This window comes from Gambusia affinis, linkage group LG15 (genome assembly GCF_019740435.1).
Source record: "Gambusia affinis linkage group LG15, SWU_Gaff_1.0, whole genome shotgun sequence".
Classification (NCBI taxonomy): domain Eukaryota; kingdom Metazoa; phylum Chordata; class Actinopteri; order Cyprinodontiformes; family Poeciliidae; genus Gambusia; species Gambusia affinis.
This window is the reverse complement of record NC_057882.1, coordinates 18,023,736-18,051,261: the sequence shown is the minus strand read 5'-3', so window position 1 is coordinate 18,051,261 and position 27,526 is coordinate 18,023,736. Positions and strand designations below refer to the sequence as shown.

General features: G+C 38.5%; 1 protein-coding gene across 16 annotated transcripts in view; it reads right to left on the bottom strand.

Moving 5' to 3' along the window:
- Positions 1 to 26,146, bottom strand: part of auts2a (activator of transcription and developmental regulator AUTS2 a) — a 336,296-nt gene extending 310,150 nt beyond the window's left edge. For 7 of the 16 annotated variants that reach the window (XM_044141275.1, XM_044141274.1, XM_044141280.1 and 4 more), the window contains exons 1-2: positions 25,909 to 26,146; positions 22,110 to 22,783 (exon numbers count right to left, since the gene is read on the bottom strand). In XM_044141275.1, coding sequence (XP_043997210.1) covers positions 22,110 to 22,397 — 288 coding nt within the window. In that variant the 5' untranslated portion in view covers positions 22,398 to 22,783; positions 25,909 to 26,146. Of the gene's footprint in view, positions 1 to 22,109; positions 22,784 to 24,843; positions 25,395 to 25,439 lie in introns of those variants that run through there. The other 9 variants (XM_044141266.1, XM_044141278.1, XM_044141277.1 and 6 more) reach the window with 7 other exon arrangements.
- Positions 26,147 to 27,526: the final 1,380 nt, after the last annotated feature.

Sequence of the window (27,526 nt, the reverse complement as noted above, 5' to 3'; positions counted from 1 at the left end):
CTTTAATGGGCCACTGTTGTGTAAAATCAACTTTTTTCCAGCTTTGCATTATGTAATGTTATTCTGTCATCAAAACATACCAGGGGTTTTTTCCATGGATGTCTGAGAAATCTCCTAATCTCCCGTGGCAACCGTTGAGCTGTGTAAAATTTCTGGGTGGAATTAGCTCCGCCTTCGAGACAAAGTTCCTCCTCTGAGCTGCAGTTTCCAAGCTCACCATCCACAGAGTAGTTCTCCCTCGTGACTCCTCCACTCAGCTCCTTCAGACTAGTCAGCAGCAATTAGCAAACAGCTGGTGGAACCGCGCCTCTGCTGAGCTCTTAATAGGAGCTGAGTCTCAGTGTAATGCTGGTAAAAACGTTAAAGGGTCAATAGAGGAGCGATGTTGTGACGACTTAATGAGGGCAGAGTGTTGGAAAGGGCAAGACTTTCTTAAAGAGAAAGACGCCCAACTTTAAGATGCTAAATTAATTGATTCATATTCATTTTGCATTTTGATAACAACTGAAGGTAGCAGTTGTTTGAACTTACTAGAGGTCAACGCAGACATCAGCCAGGCAATATTTTGGGCCGATATTTCAGATTTTTCTTGTATCGTCATCAGTTAAAGACAGTTCTAAATACACAATAGAGAAACCCTTTTGTTCTCCAGGCCTATTCAGTTCGATTCAGAAATATTTTATTTATCCCAAGTGAAATTAAATGTGAGACCTACGAATCCAGGACATAGTATTTGATATCACGTTATTTATTTTCCATTTGTTGGGTTGATGATAATAGTTATGATAATCAATACTTAAATATCTACAGAGGTCTTTTTAGGCAATAAATAATATGGGAAACACAAGCACTTCTCTGATGCCTGATATATATTGTTTGTTGGCTTTCATATTGGAATGTATTGCAGCTCTGATGGAGAAAACAGTGAACAATTTATAAAAAGTTAATTAAAATGATAATTTGCCCTCTCTCACCTATAGCATAGAAATGCCTCTGTTCATCAGACATGTTTAATAATCCATCACGACACGCCGACTGCTTCAGGCTATGTTATGGTTACAATAAATGAAATTAACAGCAAGCAAGAGTTTCTTCCGCTTGAATTTACTCTTAATTTTAACAGTCTGTAACAATCAGTCCTAAATTTCTGGAGCAGAATTATACCTTTATTAAATTAAATGAAAATAAGGACCTCTTTCAAATGCACAAAAAAACACATCAATACTATTTGTCTAAAACTGAAAAAACGTAAATAAAATCTTGCACCGAAACTTTTATTTTTATTCTGCTGAGTCACGTTAGAGTTTGATGAAATTGAGTGACCGTAGAGCTTTTCCTCGGCTTTAGGGTTTTTGTGCGGCAGTCTAAATGAAGGGAGGCTGGATGTCGGGGGCGGGGGGTTCCTCCAGTAGATGAAGGCCTACGAAATGTAAAACAGATATTGTGAAGAGAAATGATTTCTGCCTCGATCGCTTGTAGCCGTGTTTCTCTCTTCTCTGCCATGTTTGTGTTCCATGCAGGTAGCAGCGCGGAGGAGCTGCCCATCTTCGCCAGCAGTGCCTGAGCCCACATATCCTCCAACTGTCAGGGTGTCTGTTAGTTCGCTTGCCTTTATCTCTCTAGATGTTTGCTTGTCAGTCAGCTCCGTCCAATCTACCTCCTCTTGTCCGTACACCTTTGCCTGTCTGTTTCCTGCCACTCTAATGTCTGCCTCTCCCTCCTGGCTTCTCCACAACACACACACACACACACACCCACACAACAAAGTCTTCTTGTAAAACAAACATCCATTTTTTCCTCTCTCTTTGCTCCTCTCGTGATGAAAGTCCCCAGGAGCACTTCAACAAAACAAATGATGTTCTGTGCTGGCAACTCCGTTCCTTCATCTGCCAGCTCCCACCCCCACAACTATCCATTATAACTATGCAACACGTTATAAAAAAATAAAAATAGTGCAAAAGTCTGAGACAAGCAGCTTCTGACCATTAGGTAACAGGGAAAAGTTAGTTAAAAAAATAAATAAATAAATTATCCTTGCTGCTTAAAATGGAATCAGGAGCAAAAATGATTGTATCTGCAAAGCAGAATATAGAAAAGATAATCAGTAAGCATTGTGTTTTTGTAGTTTACACTGTTTTCAAATTTAGCTCTAAGTAATCATAAAAGTAAAATAATAATTTCAATAGTTCCAGCACTAATAAAATATCAATACCACAAAGTAAGAAAACAAAATCATGCCGATTTCTTTGTCATTCCGGCTAAATGTGCTTCTTTAAGCTACTGAATAGTGTGTAGTTGAAAAATCTATGACAATGTATGCTATATAACTATAATTATTACTATGTATGTGTTTCCTTCTGTCCAATAGCTGCGTTCCCAATGACCATATAATTGTGCAATTTGATATTTTGTTATTGACAGCACGGCAATTTCAGGGAAAAAAAAACAAAACTCTTGTTTTTCGCTAAAACATTTTGTCAGTGTGTCAATGACTTATTGTGTGAACAAACTTATTCGAGTGTGATTTTGATTGTGTTTCTTGTTTAATAGCAACACTGCAAATGCAAAAACAGTCGACAAATTGACAAAGTTTTGCGCACGCTTGTAATGGAAACACAGCTAATGATTTAGTTTCAGTGAATCCGAAAGCCGACAAAGACGCGACTCAATTAACCTCAACCTGATGGCTTTTGTTTCAGGATAATTCGAAAAAGTCACAACAGAACCACACATTCAGTGTTTTTATGTGATTCATGACGCAGACTCCATAAGAACAGATGGGTGAGCAAATACTGCAACTGCAAACAGCCCAAATGTTGCTCCGACACGCTGACGAAACAAAAAACGCTTTTCATCGCTGTCTGCTGAATTCTCCTGGAGATTCATAGCAGCTTACATGACATTTTACAAAAACACACAGATACTCATATAGATAATTATAACTTAGACAAAGTGTCAGCCCACTTGATAAATAGCGCATATATAATTGTGTGTATTTATGCATTAAATACAAAAAAAAAATAAAAAATCAAGCGTAAATAGTTTTTCCCCCACCGTCAGCATGGTCAGAGGTTCTAATAGACTATTGATGAAAAGCACCTTGGTGACTTCATGAGGGCCCGTGCAGTCCAGTTCATCCATCAGGCTTGTCAGGGCTCCACAGCTGCCGTACAGAGCAACAACATATCATTGACAAAGTTGGTTAATTCACACATTACTCACACTACTTTGGAACTGCTAAATGCACACCCCCCGGGTCTGACTCTGATTTAGGAGCGCTGCTCGTAGCAGACATCAATATCAATTACTGCTGCTATTTAGGGAAAGGAGAAAAAGATTTACCACACATTTATATAGCCAACAATGTCTCCACACAATTTATTTAAGCAATAACCTTCTTATGCGCCCGCTGCTTGGAACTGCATTAAATGCGTGTATGTTCCCGTCAGAGTAGGATTTTTCAACAGGATGTTTAGCGGTTGGAATATGGTCGACTTTTAACTACGAGGAAGACGATAGACAAGGTCCCTCTTCTCGCCAAAGAAGAGATTGTGTCTAATACGAAACAGTGATGATGAATTATGGACATTAGCAATGATAAATGGTCAAGGAGTCTGAAGATCTACAGGAATGTATCAGGGCAGCTGTCGTAGCTATCTTTAAAAAAACTGAGACGATGAACGATAACTTCATTTATCGTCAGACACAGGAAGAGTTGACGTCTCACGATTGAGTTTAATAAACTCAAAGACTTCCTGCCAGCACAGGAAGACAACACCCGACAATAATATTGTTTGAAGTATATGAAAGTATGAAAATGTAACCTCATGACTGCCAAAACTTAAGGATTTAAAACAAAAAAAAAAAGAAAAAAAATGACCTGTTGAGTTGGTAATTCCATAATGTCAAACTTTGTATTTCAAGTTCATTCATCCATCTGAATTTAAGTTAGTACCTCTATTAACTACTTCATTGGAGTATTTAAAAAAAAAAACAGTGACAATTTAATATTCTCATGACAACACCGGTGTTTTCATGGGCCTATCGACTTGCATGGAAGTGTTTTGAAACACAGGCACTGTTTGGGACCATTGTTGGTTTCTTGAAATGGAGCATTTCAGTTCAGATCGCAGGGTGTTCCAAGCAGAGGGAGGCAGAAAATGGAAAGCCTTCTTCCCCTTTTTCAGTGTGATCACAGAGATACAAACTGCTATTACCGCGTGAGGAATAACAGCTTTCGGATCTCCGAAGAAAAGTGCAGAAATAAATAGAAAGTACGCCAATAAGAGCTTTGCACACCAGAGTCATCCAGCTTCAGCATACACTTCACAATTATCCCAAGGTAGTTTTAACTAGTGACCGGCTCAAGAACTTTATTTTGGCCTTTTAATTAGTGAATATTTTCTGAAGAGATGGATGAATTTGAAAGACACATTATTTTTGAATTTTTCAGTACATACAACCAGTTTTTGCAAATCTGCACTGCATCAAAAGCGGCCTGGAAAAATTGAAACGCTTGAGCACTTGCATGCGAACAACACTAAATTACACATTTATCTGCATGAAAGTTATAGGAGGCATTTGACAAGCTGGCACACATATCAGAAATATTGACTGTGAGTATAATGGGTCCCAGGACTGAACCTTGGACTACACCATTTGTGATCTCGAGAAATGTGGCACTAACTCTGCATCGTGTCCTACTTGCCACATAATCTGCAAATCAACAGGAAGCTTGTTTGGCGACATGGAGAAGGATCTCTAGCAAATTATCACATACCTGGGATAAGTCAATAAACAGAGCAACGCAAAAACCTAAAGCCTGACCGAAGAGGGTTTTAAATAATATTTGATTCTTAAAATTCATTCTGTTTATCACAGGCCACTTTTCCAAATACACTTGCCTGAATACAGAGTTTTGAGATTGGCCTGTCATTATTCACAATTGAGGGTTCAGATCCTTTTAGCCATGGAAAGACAAATGCAACTTTAGCAACTTTGTTCGTGTTGAGGCTTAGATTAAGATTAAGAATGAAAGTTAGAGGATCAGCCAGTAAATCAGCATTGAGCTTTAGAAAAGATTGATCCAAAACTACCAGGATCGGCGGATTTTTTTCATTTATTCACATTCACTTCCACAAACATAACACCGTAACACAACCAGTCCAAAAATGTTTTAAAAGAACTTCTCCCAGCTTTGTTGTCGCCCGGTGGGTCATACATGCACCGCTGCGCACCCTCATGTGTCCTGACAACAGCATTAACATCATCTTAATCATCTGGCTCAGGGGAAAATGCTGCCTGCAGTTCCCCTCATTGAATTACAGCTCACTTTTTCTTTCAACATTATGACACTTCTGCACTCGTACCACATCATTACCATCTGCCTGCACATTTCCCGTTTGATAAATTGGGAGTAATGGCTTACAGATAATCTCTGTGCCGTTTTTTGGTCTATAATTGACAGTCAATTTGGTTCTTATTCATTTCTTGACAGCTAATGAAGATTGTCTAACAGCGTTGCTCAGCGTTGAGCTAATTGCTCGGTGGGGTTTTTAATCTACGAATACTTGCACCCAGTTGTAATTCCTCTTACAAACACCCTCGGTCTCCGTCCCTCCCCAGCCTCATCAGCATGCAAACTACAAACCCTCATCAGACAGCCAGATGAGAGGATTAAGTTTAGGACAAAGAAGATGGTAAAGGTAGCACAAATCCTTCTAAAACAAGTTTTATAATAATTGTCAAGCTTACAGATCAGATACAAGGTCTGCAGTTTAGAAGTCCCGTCTGTGTTTTTGCTCTGAGAGGGTGCAACGCTCAGATAAACTAGTAAATGGCGCATCCTGTCAGTCTCGTTGCATTAAGCAGTGTTTTACAAGAACCTCTGATTAGCAGACATGTACAGGTGACGCTATTATCTGAACATAAATCAGTCTCATCTAATCTGTAACTGTTACTTCACTTGACAGTCAGGCTTTATAGCTTGACCCCAATAAGAAACTTCAACTGGACTGAAAATAAACCACCATTTCTTTTTTTTTTTGCTGCGTTTTCTAGAAGAAAGGGAGGGTTAAAAAAATTATAAAAAAGTATTCTTTTTTTTTATCAGTTAATATCAAAAACATTCAGATGACTTTCCTGTCGACAACAGGACACCAGACTCGACCAACACATAACAACGAAGACTGACAAAGTCTGAACACGTTCACGGAAAGACTTCTTGTTTGGCTTCAATCACCCAGACAAGAATTTGATTTGTATCAACGTGTTGTACCCTGCTATTTCCTCCTTTTCTACTGAAAGGGAAAGCCGTCCTTCAGTGCCTGACACAGCAAAGAAGAACAAGGTTCTGATCAAGACACTGTAGAGAAGAGAGCCCTACTAAGTGCTTTGCTGGACTGATTTCGGTCAGAACATTAAATCTTACAGGTTGGAGGCAGACAGAACAATGATCGACACTGTTGTGCATCAGGACTTTGCCAGAGATTGTACTCAACACTCTGGAAATGAACGTCTTGACGAGCCAAATGCATTATTGTGTCCATGAAGAGATGGAAAAGAGTATTAGACAAATGCTAACATACACAATGTTGTGTACGCATTGACTACAAATAGCGATTAATAAGCACTGAAGGCAGTTATAAACAAAATGTGTCATTTATGCCAAAATTAGCAAGTCGAGACACAACCTGATTATCAGCAAATAACAGTTTTTTTTTAGTTTCGGTTACTGTTTATGAGGTTTGGTAGGTGTTCAAACAACCAACTCACAATGCAAAGTAAAAGGGAAAATAAACACATTTCAATCAAGTAATATTTTATAGTACATTTTTCTAAGGTTATGATCAGGAGTAAGACCAGGCCCCCCTCGACCCCCCAAGTCAACCACTCACATGGATCTCCTTTAAGCCATCATTTACTGGTCTGTTTGCTCCATCCCAGTCACCAGCCAGTCATTTGGCAGTCGCATGCGTCACTATTCCTCTGCCTCCACTACTTTGATCTGTAGCTGCCTGGCAATCTGCAATTCCTCTCCAACACCGTCCTAAATTCTTTGTGCGATAATTATCATAAACGTTTTGGATCACTCACCAACACTCCTCTGCTCTCTGGCAGAAACAAAACCCAGTCCCCTGAGCTCCAAAGCTGTTCCTCTTTGATCAAATCACCTCATTAGTTTTTTTTCCCTCCTTTTTTTGCTTAACAAAATCCAGCTCTACAGGTTTGTAGTAAGTTCCTGCATCACAGCCTTTCTAAGTGTGATAGCTGCCCTGAACAGAGATTATTTAAAATTGAGTTTTATGGTACCCTGTATTTTATAAATCGGAGGATAATTTCTGAAGCTTGTCTTGGCATTCGAACCAACTTAAATCCAAACGATATTTAGACTGTTGAAACGTGTGTGGTGTGGATCGCTCTATAACACAAAATGATATTTTAAAAAGATACCACCGTAAATTATAATTTTAGTAATCAAGTAATCTGTTGATTATTGTGACAATTAATTGATTAATCAAATAAAAAAATTAATTAAATAAAATATTGTTAAACTGTCATGACAGCAGTACGAATATTGAACGTCAATATTGGTCCAAATTGTGAATCCTCAACAATTACTTTTCTGTAGCTTCACAAACCAACCTGTAACAAAAGTAACAAATTTTTAAGTCAACGGACCAAAAATTACACAAATATTTGAAGTTATATTAAATGTAATAATAAAAATAATAAAGTAGCAGGGCGACAAAGACATAAAAAAAAATTTCTCCAATCTATAGTTTCACCCTCACCTGCTGATCTGACAGATCAGTAGAAGTAAGATTTTTATAGGCAAGCTGATTTCTAGCAGGCACCACTGCACTTCAACACACAGTATGTCCCTAATGAATGGAACAGCAAATAGGACTACCATAAGTATTTAATGCAAAAACAATAATAAAGATTATTATCTTGCTGGATGGCAGCTGACTCTTAGCAAACAAAAAAAAACAACAAAAAAAACCCCACAAATGGCATCAATTCAGGCTAAAATAAATTATATCCCTCACTTAAAAACCTTCCACTTGACCCAATAATGACTGCTGGAGCTCCAGGACAAAGTCACTACTTTCAAATTCATTTTAATCAGCACACTTCATGTGGTGCACTACAGCAGATGATGCAATGATGATGGGGAACAGGTTGAACAGATATCAATGACTGCCTGAGGTTACCACAGAGATTCAGTAATTTAGAAGCAGAAGCAGGAGATTCCCAATCAGCAATGGATCTGACAAAGCAGACTGGACATGATTGTAGTATGTCTTGATTAGATTTGTTTTTAACTTACAGAGGTCAGTATTTTTCACATGTAAGACTGATAAAGTGGCAAGCTAACAGTGGAGTTGAGTCTATAAGCAAAACACAAGAAGGATTATGTTAGTAAGGACAATGAGGGCTTCCAAAAACATAATGTTGACTGAGGAAAGCTGCCTCAAAGTTTTCATTTGCCATTACACACGAGATATCTGTTGAAACAGATCTGATAGACTTGTTAACTACTGTTTACTATAATAGCTAAAGCTAGTACCTTTAGCAGGAGCTAACATGAAACAAAGAGAAATTGGAGTATAATAAGTTAGTTTTTAAGGTGCATCTTTAAGGCTTTCTAAGACACCATTACAACATATTTCTGAAAATATTTTGATTCAGATGCTTACCATAAACAGCTTCAGTTAGAACCTAGCGCTCTTTGCAGCATTTCTAAGCAACAACACAACAAACACTACATTTTCCTCCATTTGGTTGCCCTCAGTTCCATTTCCCCTCGTCACTTTTGCATTGGCTGCTATTTCAACACTCTGCGTTTCAAGTTTAAATGGCTAAACGTTACTCAATGCGCAAAACTCACAGTTCTGGCAGGAAGCAGCTAGCTTTGTTACACCTAGCATTCATCATCTACTCAGATGTATAGTTTTCACATCTGAAAGAAATATTTCTCAAATAAAGTCTATTATTATATTAATATTACACAAGTAGTCGTGAATTTCTTTCAGGGAAATTCTTGAAAAAAAAAATATTTTGGAGATTAGAATTAAATAATGTGGACATTAGTATTTGGCATAATCAAAATATAACATTCCAGAAAGAAAAAAAAACACACCATCTATGAAGCATGGAGGTGGAAGTGTAATGGTGTGGTAATGCTTTTTGTTTGGACTTTATGATGGTGAGGATCAGCTCACCATCATAGATTCCAACATAAATTGTAATATGCATCAAAGGTGGTTAAGGAAAATGACATTAAAACGTGATTACACCAAATATAACAGTAAATTCACCAGGGATGAGGAGACAACCTAAAAATGGGAAGGCCGATTCAAAATCCAGATCTTGTACAGATCTCAGTGTGCTGTGACCATCTTAAAACTTTACTACCGGAGCAAAGAATATATATAAATATATATATTTGAGGAAAACTGTTATTTTCTGAGGCAATCTAAGTGTCTAATGCCAGCTAAATTGGCCATGATGGTTTCTCTAACCTTTAAAAGAGAAAGGTGGGAAGCAGGGCAATATCATTATGTATTATGCTCTGTCTGCACAGGGGCAATCAATGCTTCATTTCACAGGAGTCCTACTGGGGGAAAGGCCACTCAGAGGAGGAAAAGAGATGGGGATCGACCATCTTAAAAATACACAGACTCAAGGGCCAGACTGAAGCTCGAGTCCCTGAGGGGGAATCGCAATGATGATAGCCCTGCAGACACTGAAGAGCAGTTGACAAACAGCTGCAAGAGCCAGCAATATCAACAGAAAGCTCTCTTTTCTAAGAGCTGCATTTACAGGCCCATTTATCCAGAGGTGAAGGCCTGAAAGCTGGGAATCCATGGTAGACTATTCTGTCTAAAAGACCAAAGAAATGTGATTTGTTTTTTAAATGTTGTATCAATGAAATAGAGGAAAATAGTTAAAATATTTGGCTAATCATTGGAGTTTAGTATGTTTGATAGGCTCTGATTGATGATCAGCCAGTCAAACTCCAAAAGTAATCTTTTTTGTCTGATCTGTGAACAAAGCACACCTAAGCAAACAATCAATCAATCAATCAAACAAACTTTATTTGTATAGCACATTTCAGCAGCAAGGCATTTCAAAGTGCTTTACATCAAATCAAACACAAAAAAACAATGCAACACAGAATCAACAATAAAAACACAACATCAAGTCAGATTCCGTCAATAAATTTGCAATTGATTACGTTTCAAATACAACTCTAAACAAGTGGATTTTTAGTTGAGATTTAAAGGAAGTCAGTGTTTCAGCTGTTTTGCAGTTTTCTGGAAGTTTGTTCCAGATTTTTGGTGCATAGATGCTGAATGCCGCTTCTCCTCATTTGGTTCTGGTTCTGGGAATGCAGAGCAGACCAGAACCAGAAGACCTGAGAGTTCTGGAAGGTCTCTCAACACACTTTGGTGTGGAAGTTGTTACAGAAGCAGAAAAACACTCAAAGTAGGCCATTTTTAGCATAACTGAATGGTTGGTGGCTAATTCAAGTGGTGACTTTTAAAGAAGCACCTGGACTAGCAGATATAGGAAAAGGTGAACAGATTCCACCAATTCGGTACCGTTTCATTCATTTTAGCAGTCCAGTTCTATCAGCATATTTAAAGCTCCACTAATTGCATGAAATAAACACTACATAATGTGTGGAGTATGAATTGGGCAATCCTTTAATCTTTATTTTGCATTAATAATGGAATCCACTTCCTCTGCAGAGCTGAGTAATCTGAACGACTCTGTAACTAAAAGAATGAGTCTGTCTCTGGCCAGAATAAATTAATATTGGCAGATCACAGTGAGGGTTTTCTTCTCCTCTCATCCATCCTTCCATAGATATGAAATAAATATTTAGATGAACAGATGGTGCTCAGAATCCATAGTTTTATCTGATTTTAAACATTGAAAAAAGAATGTTAAATTTTTTAAGGAACCCAGAAAGCATAAAATAACCTATTTATTAGAACACTATTATTTCTAAATGGAAACTAAAATTGGCTACAATTGGTGCCGATGGATTAGAAGTTTACAAAATCAAACACTGTTTATGAGCCGCATAATCTCTGACTGGATATGGCCTTAACTGATTAATTCCCTAAATAATTATTCTTTGTTTCAACAAAGAAAGTGATCAAATAAAATCTAGCGTTTCTTATATCAGTATTAAAACAGATTTAATCTAAGTCAGTTGGTTGTTGTGAAGGAACAGAAATTTTCACTTTGACTAAGCTTACAATATCACTCAGAGCTATCAGTTATGAGCTGAAGTCAAAGTATCTGTATAAACAACGAATATAAAAGATATGACATTTTCTACCGTCATATTTCTGCATGGCAGGTCGACTGTAAACATGCAAACATTTCAATACAGCAGAAAACTGCAATACAGAGAGCTGATTGTTACATCTTTGGTCAGAGATTTACAGCAGAAAACAAATTACTTTGAATTAAATACTCTATTCTAACCTCTCCACTGTGGGTTTTAGCAACACTTTTGTTTAAATACATTAGCGTATGTGCCTGCGAGTGAAGCAGGAGTCATTTCCTCTCAGAATGAAGTCGTTTGGTAACGTCGCACATCTAAGCAAATGCAGACGGGGAGAGACGGAGAGAAAAAAAAAAAATCACGGTTTTCATTTTCTCTTGTTGCCAACAATCACCTTGCTGTGTGGATAATGTACACAAGATGATTCTAGCCTTAACTGTAAAAATGACAAACAATTTATTTTTTTGTGTGGAAAAAAATACCAGAGAACACCCATACAGAGAAACACTCCAAGTACTCAACTACTAGCAAGCTTCAAAATGTTGTGTACATCCTAGCAGAGTCTTAAACATCACTAACACAGTCAGTCTATTTAATTGGGAGCCTTGGGTTGTTCAAGCATGTGCTGCGGGGTAACTAGACAAAGAGGAGAAAACAGAGCAGACTATTGTGGAAAAACATAATAGCTTATCATTGGGTCTGCTTGCAGAGTGATAAGACCCATATGGACAGCCTGTGGGTTGCTTCCTCATACTGCCTCTACTCTACGGCTGATACCTTGCTATTAACTGGCAAAACTAAATCCATCGTAAGACCCGGCTTTGCTAGAGAGAGTGTGGTAATTCAAGCAAGGGAAAATGTGTGTGTGTGTCCTTCACATAACACACAATGAGAAGTGCTAAATCAACAAAGATCCTGCTGGCATTTACATAAGAGCACCTTTTGATTCGCTGTGCAAACCTCCCATTTACAAAACACACTTAATGAAACACACAACCAACAGACTCAAGTCTCAAAAATCGGAGCATGCTCGAGCTCTAAAGCAAAGAAAGTCATATTAGATTGTTCACATCAACAATACTTAAATCAAATTCAGCTTAAAATAACTTCTATTAATTGTCCCCTTTGTGGTCCCACCACCTCGACCTGAACAGAGGCCTGAGAAGCCTTTTAATCCCAGAGGCTTTGTTGGTTTTGGGGGTTTGAAATGTCACCTCAAGAAGGATCTCTGGTATATGAAGTTGAGGGACACAAATTACCGTAGATAGAATTAGACCTGACTAGTTGTTACATAACCACTGGAGATAGGCACCAGCACCCATCGTGACTCCACAAGGAACAAAAGTGTTGGATAATCGATGGATGGATGGATGGAGAGGTGTCTTGTGGAAAAGATGAGAGGCCACTTTAACTTGACTGAACCGACATCTATACGTTTATTTTCCTCAAGTCTTCACACAAAGCAGCAGCTTCCGAAATGGAAACTCATCCATTACCCCGCCATATAAACTTTCAGATCCTGCCTTGTCAATTCACATTGGCCTATCGCGTCAAACAAGAATAACTTTCATATAAATAGTCACAAAATCCTTCAGCAAACACAAACACACACTAAGTTATTACACACTTCTATTACTTTGAGGCACTACACATGTTCAAGCAATCAAAATTCTCTCATTCCTACTTCTATAAAAGAGTGCCACTTATATTAGGCATCCCCTTTATCAGCAGTACAAGATGTCGCACTCAAATGACAACGTACATAAAAACATTCTCTGGTACAGAGGTGCACAATGGCGTGTATAGAACACATTATTTAACTTTCAGTACTTCCAAACACTGAACACAACTTGGACTGCAACTACATTCCTTCCAGCTGTGGGATTGCTCAGGGGGAGAGGTGCTGAGCAGGTTTGGGGATACTGACAAGCTCCAGCCGAAAGCCTCGGTGTCAGGACTTCTCCTCCAGCGTCTGATAGTTGTCTGTGGTTTATGGTGATCAGAAGCAGACTCTTTTAATGCTTCACAGGCCCCAAGCGGTGACTGGATGGTCAGAAGCTACAAGTCCGATGCATTTCCGATCAGCAGCTGCACCGTGCTTTATAACTGCCAGGTTGCGAGTTGCACAATGTTCCTGTTTATCACCAATTCTTCTCTCTCTCTCTCTCTCCCTCGCACTATAACCCACACTGTGTGCAATGCTGCCTCTGGTTCTGATATAAATTATTACCATAAAGCTAATGATCCATCACAGAAAGGTTCCTTATGGCTCCTGTATAGTTATAATAAATTAATAAATAGTTTAGCAGTTTCACACAGCAGCAAATTGAAGCTTTTTTTATACCCCAAATGTGTCCAATTTTGAAGCTGTTGAAGGAAGTCAAAAGATCTCATCATGTGGCACAGGTTTTGTTTTCACATGTTTAAAAAATATATACTTTTTCTGTTTTTTGTAAAACAGAAAAAGGAGAAATATTTTACTTCTTGTCCATTGGGTTTCCTTTTTGGACCCCTCTGCCCAATGACCTGGAGAATTTTATTTTATATAATTTTTTCAGTTCTGTTGTCTGACAGCTCCGTACTGTGGGCTGTTTTTATTTAAGAAATCACTGTTGTAACATTTTATTGTTGAGACGGTTAAATATTACATTTATCCAGAGGGCAGCAAAGAAGAGTTCTGTTATTTGTAGCTCTTACAGAGAATCCATGTCTCCATTGTCTGTAACTGTCACAGGAGCGGGGGGGTTGTCCATTTCTAATGGTTATTTGATGAAAGGCAGAAACCTCCTTATAAACCCCATAATTTGAATCCAGAACATGAAATGTCTGATCAGTGCATCTCCACGAAGAACCACATGGAAAAAAGCAGCTTTACTTTCAATGTTCCTTAGGGATGTATATTCAAAGTGAAGTAGTTCTGCAAATCTATGCAACAGTGCAACTTTCTAGCTAAACAAAAAATATAAAGAAATAAATTTTGACTTCTTCTGGAAAATAGCTTGACCACTTATCTAATGTCCAGAAAGCTTGCCTGTCACATATTCTAATAAGAAATACCTAAAGAAAATATAAAACATTGACTAGAAGCAGATGGTGACTCAAAGTGTGATGTGTTGCCACAAGTCTGCAAGGATCATGGCGGTGATGCTGCATCATTACGAGATGTGCAGTTAAGCAATGAAGAAAAAATAAATAAAAATGGAGGAAAAATCCATCCATCCATTATCTGAACACCCTTCTTCCCTAATGGGGTCAGGAGGGTTGCTGGTGCCTATCTCCAGCTGCGTCCCGGGCGAGAGGCGGGGTTCACCCTGGACAGGTCGCCAGTCTGTCGCAGGGCAACACAAAGACATACAAGACAAACAACACACTCACACACAGGGAGAATTTAGAGAAACCAATTAACCTGACAGTCATGTTTTTGGACTGTGGGAGGAAGCCGGAGAACCCGGAGAGAACCCACGCATGCACAGGGAGAACATGCAAACTCCATGCAGAAAGACCCCAGACTGGGAATCGAACCCAGGACCTTCTTGCTGCAAGGCAACAGCTCTACCCTGGAGGAAAAATACTTCTCAAAATGTTTAACAATGGGATAAATTAATCAAGAAAAAGCTGAGTCCGACACCAGCTATGGCTCTACTTCAAGAAGACCACTTCACATTCAGCCTCGACAAATATTCATATTCATCAAATATTTAGTGTGAAAGAACCTGCCAAAAGAAATATGAAACAAAATGCCCTGGACTCAATGACTGCTATTGGCATTCATACTGGAAGAATAAATTTCTTAACTGAGGTTAAAATATCTAAATCTGCACAGTAATAATGGTACATGCATTTGTATTGAAAACGTCACTATGTATGGGTACCGATCGAAAACGATCCTGTTTTCTGTTATTGTTAACAGAACTGTTTTCTGTTATTTGTACATTTCTGTGCGGAACTGAAGTGCAGAACTATATTTTACACCACCAAAAACTTTAAAAGCATCATCAAAATAAAGTAGAGAGGACTCCCCCTTCTCATTTTATTCTGCTATTTTAGAATATTACAGTTTTATTCTTCTACTGGGATGGAGAAAGAGAGCTTGACCAAACCAGGTCTTTATGTCGGCAAATTTCAATTCCTATGAATAGATGGCTGCAGATTCATAAGACTCCCTCTAAAAATGATTAAAATTGGCCATTTTGTAAGTTTACATAAACCAAATGTACCACAATATGCTGTAGTTCATTCTGTAAGCCATTATGATGCTAGTGCAGAAGTTAATATTTAATCCTCTTTGAATTATTTTTATATTGTTAAACTACATATAAACCACCTGTTTTGTGAGAAAGTTGGCCACCTTTGAAAAAAAAAAGGTCTTGTGATTCAATAGAACATTTTGGCACTTGTATAAAGTGGGTTTTTTAGCAATTTGAGATTTGTTTATTTCTGAACTGGAAACAGAGCAATTACAAAATCGTGTTTTGACAAACTTTCAAGCACATTTGCAATGGAAATGCAGCTCGTGACCACAAGTAACCAGTAAATTCAATGTTCTGATTCCACTTTGAGATAAAAACATGGGAACTAGGATCTGGCATCCAGAACATGATGAATTTATTCATTCATCATGAATAAATTCATGATTTTTTTTCATGAATTTTTTTCATGAATTTTTTTTTTTAGCATCAGCTTTATTACCAAATCTCTCACTTAAATGTAAAGACTAGGATGCAAATTTGAATGAAGGGGAACATGTAGGGAAAGTTTTTTTAGCTACTGTATATCAAAAATTACACAAGGTCACATAAAACGCCTGATGAGCAAGCAGTGCTGAGAAAAATGGGACAACATGTTCACTAATTAAAAAACCAGACCATGCTAATTAGGCAACAAAGTGGCGCTTGAAATAATTTCCCCTTTTAAAACTAAGTGTTTGTTTGAGTCTGTTCTACTTAAAAGTCAATTAATTTAAGCAGAGTCATAAAGCAACAGGACATTTCTTTGTCTTGTGTTTCATCTGATTATGTAGGACAAAGCTCCGTCACGTGGAATACATACAGTATATCCACCGCATTTGAGCCAACAAAGTTCTCAGTCAGCTGAGTAACACCGTGGTACACTATCAGCCAAAGAGATCCAATCCACAAACAGAATGCTGAATGTACAGAGTTTATAAAGAACCCCCGAGTCAGCTCATTTCCCAATAAAAGACATCCTGAGCCTGTTAAACTACTGCACACCGAGAGGGAACAGCACCAGAACACGTCGATCTGCTTCATCAAGGAGTGATGACGTTTTTACAGCCAGGAGACACAGCAATACGTTTGTTTCTTTGAGGTCATATAAAATTTATAGCAAACCCGTTGCTGGACTTAAAAGGGAACATGCACAAACAAATTATGCGTCTTTTCCGAACACACAAGTCTCTAGAAGATGGAAAAATAAAAAGGCTGAAAGAGTGGATCTATTAAGCAGACACAAGCATCTGTCAAGGCAGCATGGTCCAACAAGAACTGTTCTATAAAACCGGCTCCATGATCAAGTTCTTGTCTAACCTGCTTTGATTTGTGAAACAAAGCTTAACAAAGTGTCTGTCTCTGAATTGTCCAGTTTTGTTTTTCTATTCTGCTGATGCATTTGATTTACCATTAGCTTGTTTCTTGCTGTTCATTATTAATCGGTGTGTTTCCCACTACCTGTCTTTAGAACCTCCAACCAGCAGACTTCTGGGCCTGTGCCAGACATGTCAATTGTTTCGAAAAAGCTGGCATGCTGACAGAATCATCCCATGAACAGAACAGAGCAGAAAATGCCACATTATTAAGTGGAAACCAATCGTCCGTACAGGACTGTGTGAGAGCAACACTCTTTATTTACTCGATAGTGATTTCCGGTCTACTTTCAGTTCTGACATGGGGCTTCTGACTTAGATTGATTCCTTTTACTTTTCTTTTAGGAATGCAGACAAAGAAATTGCTATCTTCTTTGGTCAAGGTCTTAGTTTATAAACTAAAAGAAAATAGAGATTTATCTCCATCAATCCATCAAAGCCCTCGTCACTGACCTTTCAGTTTTTGCTAAACTCAAAAATGCAACATACTACATCCACAATGTTAGGACTTCTTTGTTTTCATGTACTTACTGAAAAGCAGAAAAAAAAAATCAAATTTTTCAACATTTGAAGTACAGATCGTGCGGATTGTAGCAATAGCTTGTCGTACAGAGACAACGCCATATTTCTCATGGAGGCGACCGCTGTCTCGCGAGTATTAGTTTGCGAGAAAGCACAAGGTTACAATTTTCCTGGTGAAGTTGTAAAGACGCTACCCCAACAACTTCTAAATTATTTGTTGTTCAGACGATAGTGGAAGTCGATAGCATCACTATAACGATGTACATTGAACAGGGTACATTCAAATACGTCACAATCACAGCGTTCACTTTCAGTTTCAACTGGGGAATGTTGTTTGAACTGTCCTATGGCCTGAAGAGTTTCAAGAAATCAGAAATACAAAGATATCAGGTTGTTGAGCTTGTGGCAAAACCTTTAAAAATGCAAAGACGTTTTTAGCAGCATAAATTTTATCTTTTAATTTTTCTCTACAAGAATTATTACAATCTTGTCCCATCTTGTTTTCGTGAACTCCATATGGCTTTTCATCTCGTCTTGTAAGTTTTATGTATCGTTACACCCCTAACGATCCCCAGTCACAGGAAATCAGCAAAAAATGTATCACTTGGTCTCTCCACAATTGATTGGTGGATCTCTAACCGGTGTTAATTCTCAGTGTGAAGAGCCAATCAGGTATAGCAAGTTATCAATTAATTTCACATCTTGAGTCATCAAAATCCTCCCCACGCACACACACTCAACATAACCCCAGTAATCTCCACCTTATTTCAGGTGGAATCCTCATAAAGCCTAATAATTGTTTGGGGCAGCAGACATTAGATCGAAGCTGGAAGGTAAATAGAATACACCAAATCCTGGCTGTGTGTCAGAGGAAGGAAAACAAAAATGTCAAGAACAGAAAAATACAAGTGGAGGATTTTCACAACCTTATAATAATAATAATAATAATAATAATAATAATAATAATAATAATAATAATAATAATAATAATAATAATAATAAACATTTCTCTTCCTTCAGACACAATTTTTAATGATCCATTTAATTGACTTTTTGTCAGAGTATCCAGTATTCAGATATGAAATATAATTTTTCCCCAAATTTCTCTTTTCTTTTGCTTCAAATTCAATCAGAATTCTGTATTTTACAAAGTAAATGTAATTCAAACAGTTTAGAGTAGATAGCTAAAATCCAAATATTTGAGCCTGTCTCTAAATGTGCCTCAATATCCATTAATACAGAGGAGTGGAAATCTCTCAGCTGAACACACACCAGGGAGATACAAATGCTCATATGAGCTGCTGCTAAGGTGTTTTAAGGTGATGAAAATGTTTCTGCAAAGGAATAACAAAAAGACACTCGTCACTGTTCCCCGTTTTTGATCTCAGTTGAAAGACGAAATTGTCCATTAACCCATACTCCACATTTTCTGTTATCCATTTATTTAGTCTGTGTATGAAAACTCAATTCTGACTTTTCTTCAACATTTCAATTACTTCTACAAAGGTTTTATTTAAATGGCCTTCATCATTACTTTATGTTGATCTGAAATTATCTCTTTATCCACAAATGATATTCTTGTGATCTTCAAAAATGCAGCGTTTTCTTTAGAGTTATGATTAAAAAGCAGGTTGTTTAGATACATCGATTGTTTTTTTCTAGCGTAGGGCTTTTGAAATAATCCTTAGCTCATTTATTATTACTCATCTTTAAGGGATGAATGAAGTGATAATCTCAGAATAAATGACCACAGTGGGAATTAGAAGAGGCTGTTTTCAGCTAAAGACATTGTCCACAAAAAGTTTTATTTTCTACTCTTTATAGTGGGCGGATGACATGAACATAAAGTTTTATCCTGATATTTTGTGATGCTATGGTGATGATAATAAAAATTATAATTAAAAACCATTAGTTATTTTCACATAAATAAGTCTGATTTGTATCATTAATTGCTCACAGTAACTGCATATAATCATATTATAGAAATAATTGGAATTTATTGAGCCAACAATAAATCAAAATTCTTGTCATAAGAAATTTATCATGATAATTTTCATCATCATACTCTCTATTCAAATTTAAGCACAGTTCTTGGGGAGAATTCTTTTTATTTTTTCATTTGCAGTCTAATGAGACATTGGACCAGTCAAATCATCTGATGTGTTATTGGTCCAGGATGTGAGCTTCTTTTTTCAAAAGCTGCCGCTCTAAAGCCCATTCTAACCAGTTCTTCCTCAGTCACTCCTGGCCAGATCCATCTAATTTTACACTTCATATTAGAAACTTTTGCTTTAACCTTAACTTGATTAAATGTGTTTTTAAAGTCTCTTGCACATGGTGTATCTCCCGGTTTATCATGAACCTCTGAGCTGGGTCACGATGACACCGTTGCTGTTCCTCCCTGCTCCATTTTCTGCAGCAGGGAGAGATTCAAGCTGAAGCAGGTAGTGAGTATGACAATAACAGACAACCAGGGTGACTACTTCATATTGTAGTCACAAGTGCTGATGGTCTATCTGCTTATGTAACACAAACAACAAAAGATATATAGCCTTTGTGCTAAGTATGAATAATAAAAAAAAAAGAGGCATAATCGTAATATGCTACTGAGAACGGTGAAACCGTAAAAACCTCAGACAGTATCTAAAAATAGACTAAAGAAACCTTTTCAACTGAAGAACAAATCAGGAGACGGGGTACGGCCACCTGGTGCCCCTTCAAGCATAAGATTAGGGCAAGATGTCAAGGTTTCTGGGACAACATCCAGTTACAGATTATCTTACTCTGAATTTAATACATCCTAATGAAAGCTCTCAGCCTCCAACACATGATCACAGACACACACCGGTACAGTTCAATTGGCTTCTTTTTGCAACCAAATTTCCCTTTAACAAAACATGGAACATAACTACAAATATGAACAAGTTCATCCACCATCTCCCCTTTATGTCTGTTTAGTTTCAGCTCCACTGAACATGTTACCAAGTAACCATTGGTTTTGTCTTTTTCTTTCTTTAACAAGTCACTTGCTAAACTAAGAACGTACTTCACAAACCCAGGTGGCTCATGCTAGTCTGACCTGCAGACTGAAGATGTCTGGTTCAACATCTGTTCATCTAAATTTTGAAAGAAGTAATTAGGTTCTAACACAACTGGAACAGAAAGAAATCACTTATTGTAAACAATTTAAAGGCTTACCAGCTTATTTGCTTTCATTTTGTGCTTACTTTAGTAAAAGAACCAAACCCCTTGAGCACCTTGCCTCTGGTGGCGCTGCACCAAGAACCACTGAAGAAAATGATAAGAAAACTTGTCATCAAGAAACTGTGAGCAACTTTCTTCTTCACAAAACATAAACAAAAATGGAGTGCAGTCAGATTTTTAGCAGTTGTAGGATTGCTCTTTGCCTTTAGCAAATGCGCCAAGCAAACACTCTTCAGTACTCGGCTGAATATGAGCGGAGGACAAGCGCTAGCCCAAGAGATGCGCATTTGTTTTAGTTGTATTTACCCAGAATGCCCTGTGCTATGGTCCACTTCATGCTTTTGAAGTGCTCTCCGGCCCGCTTGCTATTGACATATGCATTCAAACTGCACCAGAGTTCACGTCAACCGAGTCAAGACCTAAAGTTTGCAGGCAGACCTGAGATAATTTTTTCGGTCGACATCAGAGTTTGATTACACATTCACACCTCCACAAACAAACCAGACTTTCTGGTCAAACAAACTAGAATACGATTAAAGCGGACTAAACAGGGCTGGTGTGAATGCTCCCCATGTGTCTTCTAGTAAACATGTCCCCATAAAAATCTGCATAATTAATCTAGAAATAGTTAAATTAGAATAATCTTTAATTTTTTTAATCAGGAAAATCATATCATAATTTACAATAACACCGTATCACCCACGAAAAGTCTTACTGGTACTATCACAGCAAGAACTGACACACATAGAGGGCTAAAAATACTATCCCTCCTCTACAGTCTCCAGATGTAATTTACCTGTGCAGTGAGCAGATTAACAAGTCTGATATATATGATGGTTAATAGTTAATCACCAAAACAACCGATATATTTGAAAATATCTTGTACAATTTTCAGATTCCACACCCAAAGAGACACTCAAGATGCTCTAGTGGCTTTTGGAGTCCCGGTGTCTTAATAAAACATTGCTCCCTTGGCCATCACATATTTATAATAGAAAAATGTAACAGTTGTGCTTTACAAGTCATAATTCAGACCTCTGGAACACAGCCTTGGCTGCGTTTGGATATCGAGGAAAATGGATAGCCAGCATACAATAAATCACTCCCTCTCAGAATAAATTGTCGTAGCGTGGATCAAATTGCTTTTTCTCTTCGAAGTGCACAAAGACTCACTGCTGCCATAGCTGCACAGCTCCTTATCTGCTGGAGAAGTTGTGAAAGCATAACCAGAGCAGTACATTCAGCAACAATAGCAGCCCTTTTTTGTGACACAGATAGTAATCTCTGGCTACAGCAGTGCATTTAAAGCAACATCTGCTCAACACCAGCTCACAGAGCAGCCAAATATGCAGAGAGAAGCCAACACGCTTGGACTTCCAAGTACACAGCCAAACCTTATCTTGAAAATTAAAGGGTCCTGGGTTCAATTTAAAGGCAAAGATAAAAACAAATTTTAAAAAGTCAGTGACTCACCTCTAGAGCCTCAAGGGTGACAAAGCCCGTGATGGAGAATCCATCAATGATGTCCTCCTCAGCCGAAGTAGACTCCTTTCGCTTCCTCCGCGGAGGTCGAGGCCGGGATGAGGAGGGCTCCCGCTCCGCCTCTCGCTCGGAGTCGGAAGAGAGGCGAAACACCGAGCCTTTGACGTGGTTGCTCCTTATCCCGTTCGATCTCCTCTCCCGATTCCTCTCCGACCTTGACTTCCTCTTTTTCCGCTGGTTGCTAGATCGAGGTCCGTCCACATCCTTCATGGCGAACATCCAAGTAAAAACCCACCACCCTAGAAAGACTCAAACCTTTGAGTGAAAAGCCTCTGAAGGAGAACTTCCACAATATCCTAGAAGGTGTTGTCAGTCGGTTAGATCCAATGCAAATGGATAATATCCAAGAGATAAAAACTTTTAGAGGAAATTCCAAACTGCATTAAGTCACTCAATCAAGCTGGGTTCCACTTGAAGATTCCCAAAGGCAGTCCATCAAATCCATCATGCCATCACCAAGCTCCCAATTCCATCAAAGGAGCGCCTCTTCAAGTTAAAGCAAATGTCTGTTCAGTGAACTTATCCCTCCAGAGTAAGGTGAACAAGTGCTGCCACATTTTTCTTCCCCGACTGACACCTCTGGCCTAGGGACGGCAACCGCACACCTGCAAAAATCAAGACAGAAAAAGTGAGAGAGAGAGCATGCATTTGCACATGTTCACTCTGCAAAGGTCAACAATTACTGTTGTAGAGGATGCTGCATGCTACTGTGCACAACTCGGTATGAATGTTTTATGAGGACAGCTAGAATCACATCTGGTGAGTAAACTCTGGGTTCTTAAACAACCGGGTCTTTGAGCTCGGAATAGAGATTGTAACTGTCTGCAACCTTTACCAAACTGGATGCTAAACTGTTGCCTCTTTAACAGAACACTCTGCTTATATACACACAAAGATGAGATGGAAGCTGCCTCTGGTCATTCATAAATCACTAATCAGCCCATCGATATCCTGCACACACACACAAGCTTTCGAAGACCAAGCCGGCAGAACAAAAGGAAGCGTGGAGCGATACTTGGTAGAGTCAGGAGAGTAGCTGTATGGCAGTCAGAAGGTTGGGGGTTTGATTCTAGGGTTCTGCGCCACATGTACATGTCTTCTTGAAAGGCATGGCATTTAAAGGCAACAATTCGGTGTATGAAGGCTTGAAAGATTGGCTTGGTGGATGAGTGTCATAGAACATAAGTGTTTTGTGAGGTCAGTAGGACTAGAAAGATGCTACATAAGTTTGGCTCTTTTTTCCTGTGGAGTGGTACTCATAAAATGTGTAAGGCATCTCCAAATACGCATTTAAAAAACAGGAATAAATATGGTAATTGTGTGTGAATAACTTCTAGCATTTACCTGTCAATACAGACATGTATTAGTGAGTTACTAGAACATTTAGTTTCCATTTAGGATTTACTTTTAAGATTAACTGAATCGAATAAGCTAGAAAAGTTGGATCTTACTTGAAGTCTTAGATGCGCAGCAGCCACAGGTTGACTTTAATCCACCAGTGCCTTTTATCTTTTCAAAAAAGATACTAAGACTACATCTAGGCTCTAAGCATTTTGTGAAAGAGTTTTGTATTTCTGATGAAGAACATTGTTAAAAAGGAAAAAGATTTAGATGCTCCTCTGCAGGTGTGAAATGCTATGGAGGAGCATTAGTGATTAGTCTTATGTAGGAAGACTAATGGATTCAAAACTGCTAAAAATATAACTATGATTAAAAACCTTTTTAATTAAACCCTAAATAAAGGATTATGCGACTGTGAACTCTCTCCTGCTCTGTGGACCATACAAAAACCGAGTACTGCTCCCTCCCCAACCTGTTGCTGCTCATTGCTGGTGAGATGGCCGCACGTTTGGTGGCCGAAAGATTAATTTGGTTCTGGAAGATGTGAAAGAAATAACAAGCAGCACCAGTGACTCCAAGTAAAATAAAGCTGCTAAAAATTGCTATTGGAAAGCTGCAAGCCGGATGTCTGTTAAGAAGCCTGACTGCAGACTCACTATCTGATGGGACAGGTTGATTAATTAACTAACATAGCATACTATACAAGTATACTGGCAGAGGTTCCTAAATTAGATGCAGAACTAGAACACTTGGAGTTAAATTTTGTATCTTTCTATGCATTATTTGGATCAGTGTTCTGTATAGTGCCATGAAGGCTTTGAAATTTCCAAAAAAATTTCTAAAAATAAGCTTTTTAGTATCAAAGGTAAACCTCAAGAATTCCTGTTCCTCATCAATAAATTAATAAATTAGCCCAAATTTTCTTAATTTTAGGTGATCCACGATCGGATCAGATGATACTTGCATGAGAAACCAATAATATCCACCAATCTCATCTACTTGTGAAACAATAGTCACCCCACTGTTCTTTTTTCAGACAGGAAAATCGATACGAGAATCGGAATCGGCCAGTCAGGTATTTTTAAAGATTGGTGATCGGTGCGCCTCCACCGAAAACATTAACTTATCAGCAGTTTGAAATCACATCTGCATTGGTGTTGACCAAAAACCAAAACAAAATACAGAAAGCACACACCAAATGAACACTTTTGCTACATTTCTGTCATCTAGCAATGAAAAAAAAAAACTACCAAAGAGAATGGAAATCCAGACAAATGCCGTGACTCTTTAGTGATGTCATTCTGCACTGAACCACACCACTCACCAGTGCATACCTCCAGTCTCTGACACTGAAGGCATTTGGGTGCTTTATAAGATTACTCTGCAACATTCAACAGCTTGCAGGCCTATTTTGCATCCATCTCAAGAATTTAGCCAAGAGGGTAGTAACAAATCCCCAGAAAATCATTCTGACATTGTCCTGTAACACATCCAAAAATAACAATTCTGACCCATTACATCACTCAAGAAAACTTAACCCACAAACTTAAAGCTTTTTCTGAAGAGTCCCTCAAAGCAATAGGTAGGAACAAAGAGGAGACACGTCTTTCTGCATCACCAGACAAACCAGAACTGATTTGTCTCAGTCAACCATCATTCCCAACTTTACATGACAGCCAGTGTGTCCAAGGAGACAATGCCATGGAGCTCATCTGGAATTCTGCAGCACATGCACACACTCTGCTACACCCTGCAAAGTGGAAAATGTTCAGTTTTAACATTAAACAAAAACAAAAATCCAAAACAAAGGCACATCTACTAAGCCACCATGCAAGCATTTATAGATGCAGGGATCATTTCAGGACACAGTTCATGCAGTTATGCCAATCTGAAGAAAAAAAAAACATAAAAAAAAAACACCTTTACTGTAACGTCACCGTCTGCGTTTTGTCTTTTTTTTCTTTTTCTTAAACTATGCATTTAACCCTGAAGCCTCGTGCCGACACTCATCTGGTGACACGCGCGCACTGCACACACAGCTCCCATGCTATTGCTTATTTGAAACAAACTGTGTTCCAGCACTCTCCCTGGCTTTTCCTCCTCAGTGAAGACTCTTTGCCTCGTCTTCGCTCACAGTCCCTTTTTGTCCGCCTGTGCTGTCAGTACAGATCTCTGGCTCTGGAACACAGTCCAGCCCACAGCAGCGGCAGCAGCAGCGGACTGGCACTGCCTCCTGCTCCGGCTCGCGCTCCCTCTCTCTCTTTCTCTCCCCCTCTTCAAGCCTCATTTTCCACTATAAGAACCCACAACAAAAGCAAGCCTCTTTTTTTCTTTTTTTTTTTTCTTTAAGAGCTCCAAGACACGTCATGCAAAACCAAGAAATGCAAACCCTTGCGAGTGAGGAAGGGACCGTCCGGACAAGTTGAAGGCCTCTTGGTCAGAAGAGGAGGGGGGAAAAAATAGATAACGCACAAGAAGGTTTGGAGCTGGCGAAATAAATCCCCGCAAAGGAAAATCAGAGGGCACCTCCTCCTCCTCCTCCTCTCCCCAGATCCGAGCTTCAGGATCCCGGAGAAGGGAGACCGGGGCGCAGTGATACTGGCGATGCCGCAGTGCCGCTTTACAGGCTGAGCGCTTCCTCCTCGGCGCAAATAGTGCTGCCTCTGGACACACGTCGGGTCATTATTTAGAAGAGAACGCCGACAACACCGTGTACCTGGGGGCACAGACAGAGTTTCTAATGAGATGTAGTAGATACAAGGCTGTGTAGCGTCGGAGAAATGTGTATTTATTATCTGAATCTGTCAAAAATGAAAAATAGGTAGAAGTAATTGTGAATAAAACAATAAAGGTTTGTAATAATGTGTATGGAAATAATTTATTTTGCTATAGTAGAATAATAGTATTTCTTTTACAATTACTTTGTGAACCTCTCTTTCACTTTTTAAGAGATGTGCATGTAGCCTTTTATGTACACAAGGATACGTTTTATTTTCATCGAGAAAAAATGAAAATCTGTGCAATATGAGTAAATCATCCTACATAATGAACATCTGGCCTGTTCATAATATCACTGGTATTGAGAAATTCATGATGTTGCACCGATGCACCAATCAACTGGTGAGAAACCAGAATCAACCTCTTTTCCAGTGACGAGTAATGACTTTGGATCATCTGGTTAAATCAAAAACCAAAAATCTTAAATGTTTCCCCCTATTTATTAAAGCTGGTAGAACAAAGAACTACATACACATCAAATAACAGCCTGTAGGCTCTATATAGGTTTGGTTAAATGAATAACTTGGCCATGGGATGCATATTTTTCCTGCAAATATGTATTTTCAAAATGTTATAGCTCTTTAGTGTCATTCAAGTTCATAAAAATCCAAAAATAATACAACTCACATGATGTCAATCTGTGGATTTTATTTAATTTACAGTGGTTGGAAAGTATGCATTCAATACAAAAATAATCTTTGGGTTTTCCACAATTTGGGGCTTTGGGATACCACCCCTGTAAGCTTTTTATAAAGTTTGAACCAGCCAATAAGTGTTAAAAGAATGCAAATAGAAGGTTAAACTGTTTCAAATGCAGATCAACCAGATTCGACAACACCTTCATCCATCAAACTATAAGTGTCATGGTGTGTTCTTTTAAAGTGGACCCAGATGCAGAAAGGCAGCTAGTAGATAAAGGATGTTTATTAAAAAATTATGAACAACGACAACAAAAATCGCAGGGAACACAGGGAGCCAGAGCAGAACAAAAACAATAATCCAGGAGTGAAAAGCCAGTAGAGACGACAACAAAACAAACAGGAAAAATAGCAGAGTATACCGGGAGGAACTGAGAATGAGTACTGGGGAGGTTGATAACTGATCAAGGACCAGATGGCTGATTAGAAATGAGTTGCAGGTGTGAGAGGAGGGAGAAAATGTGGCATGGAGGGCGATGGAGAGTACACAAGAAAATAAATCTAACACTTAAGAATAACTGGAACTAAGAA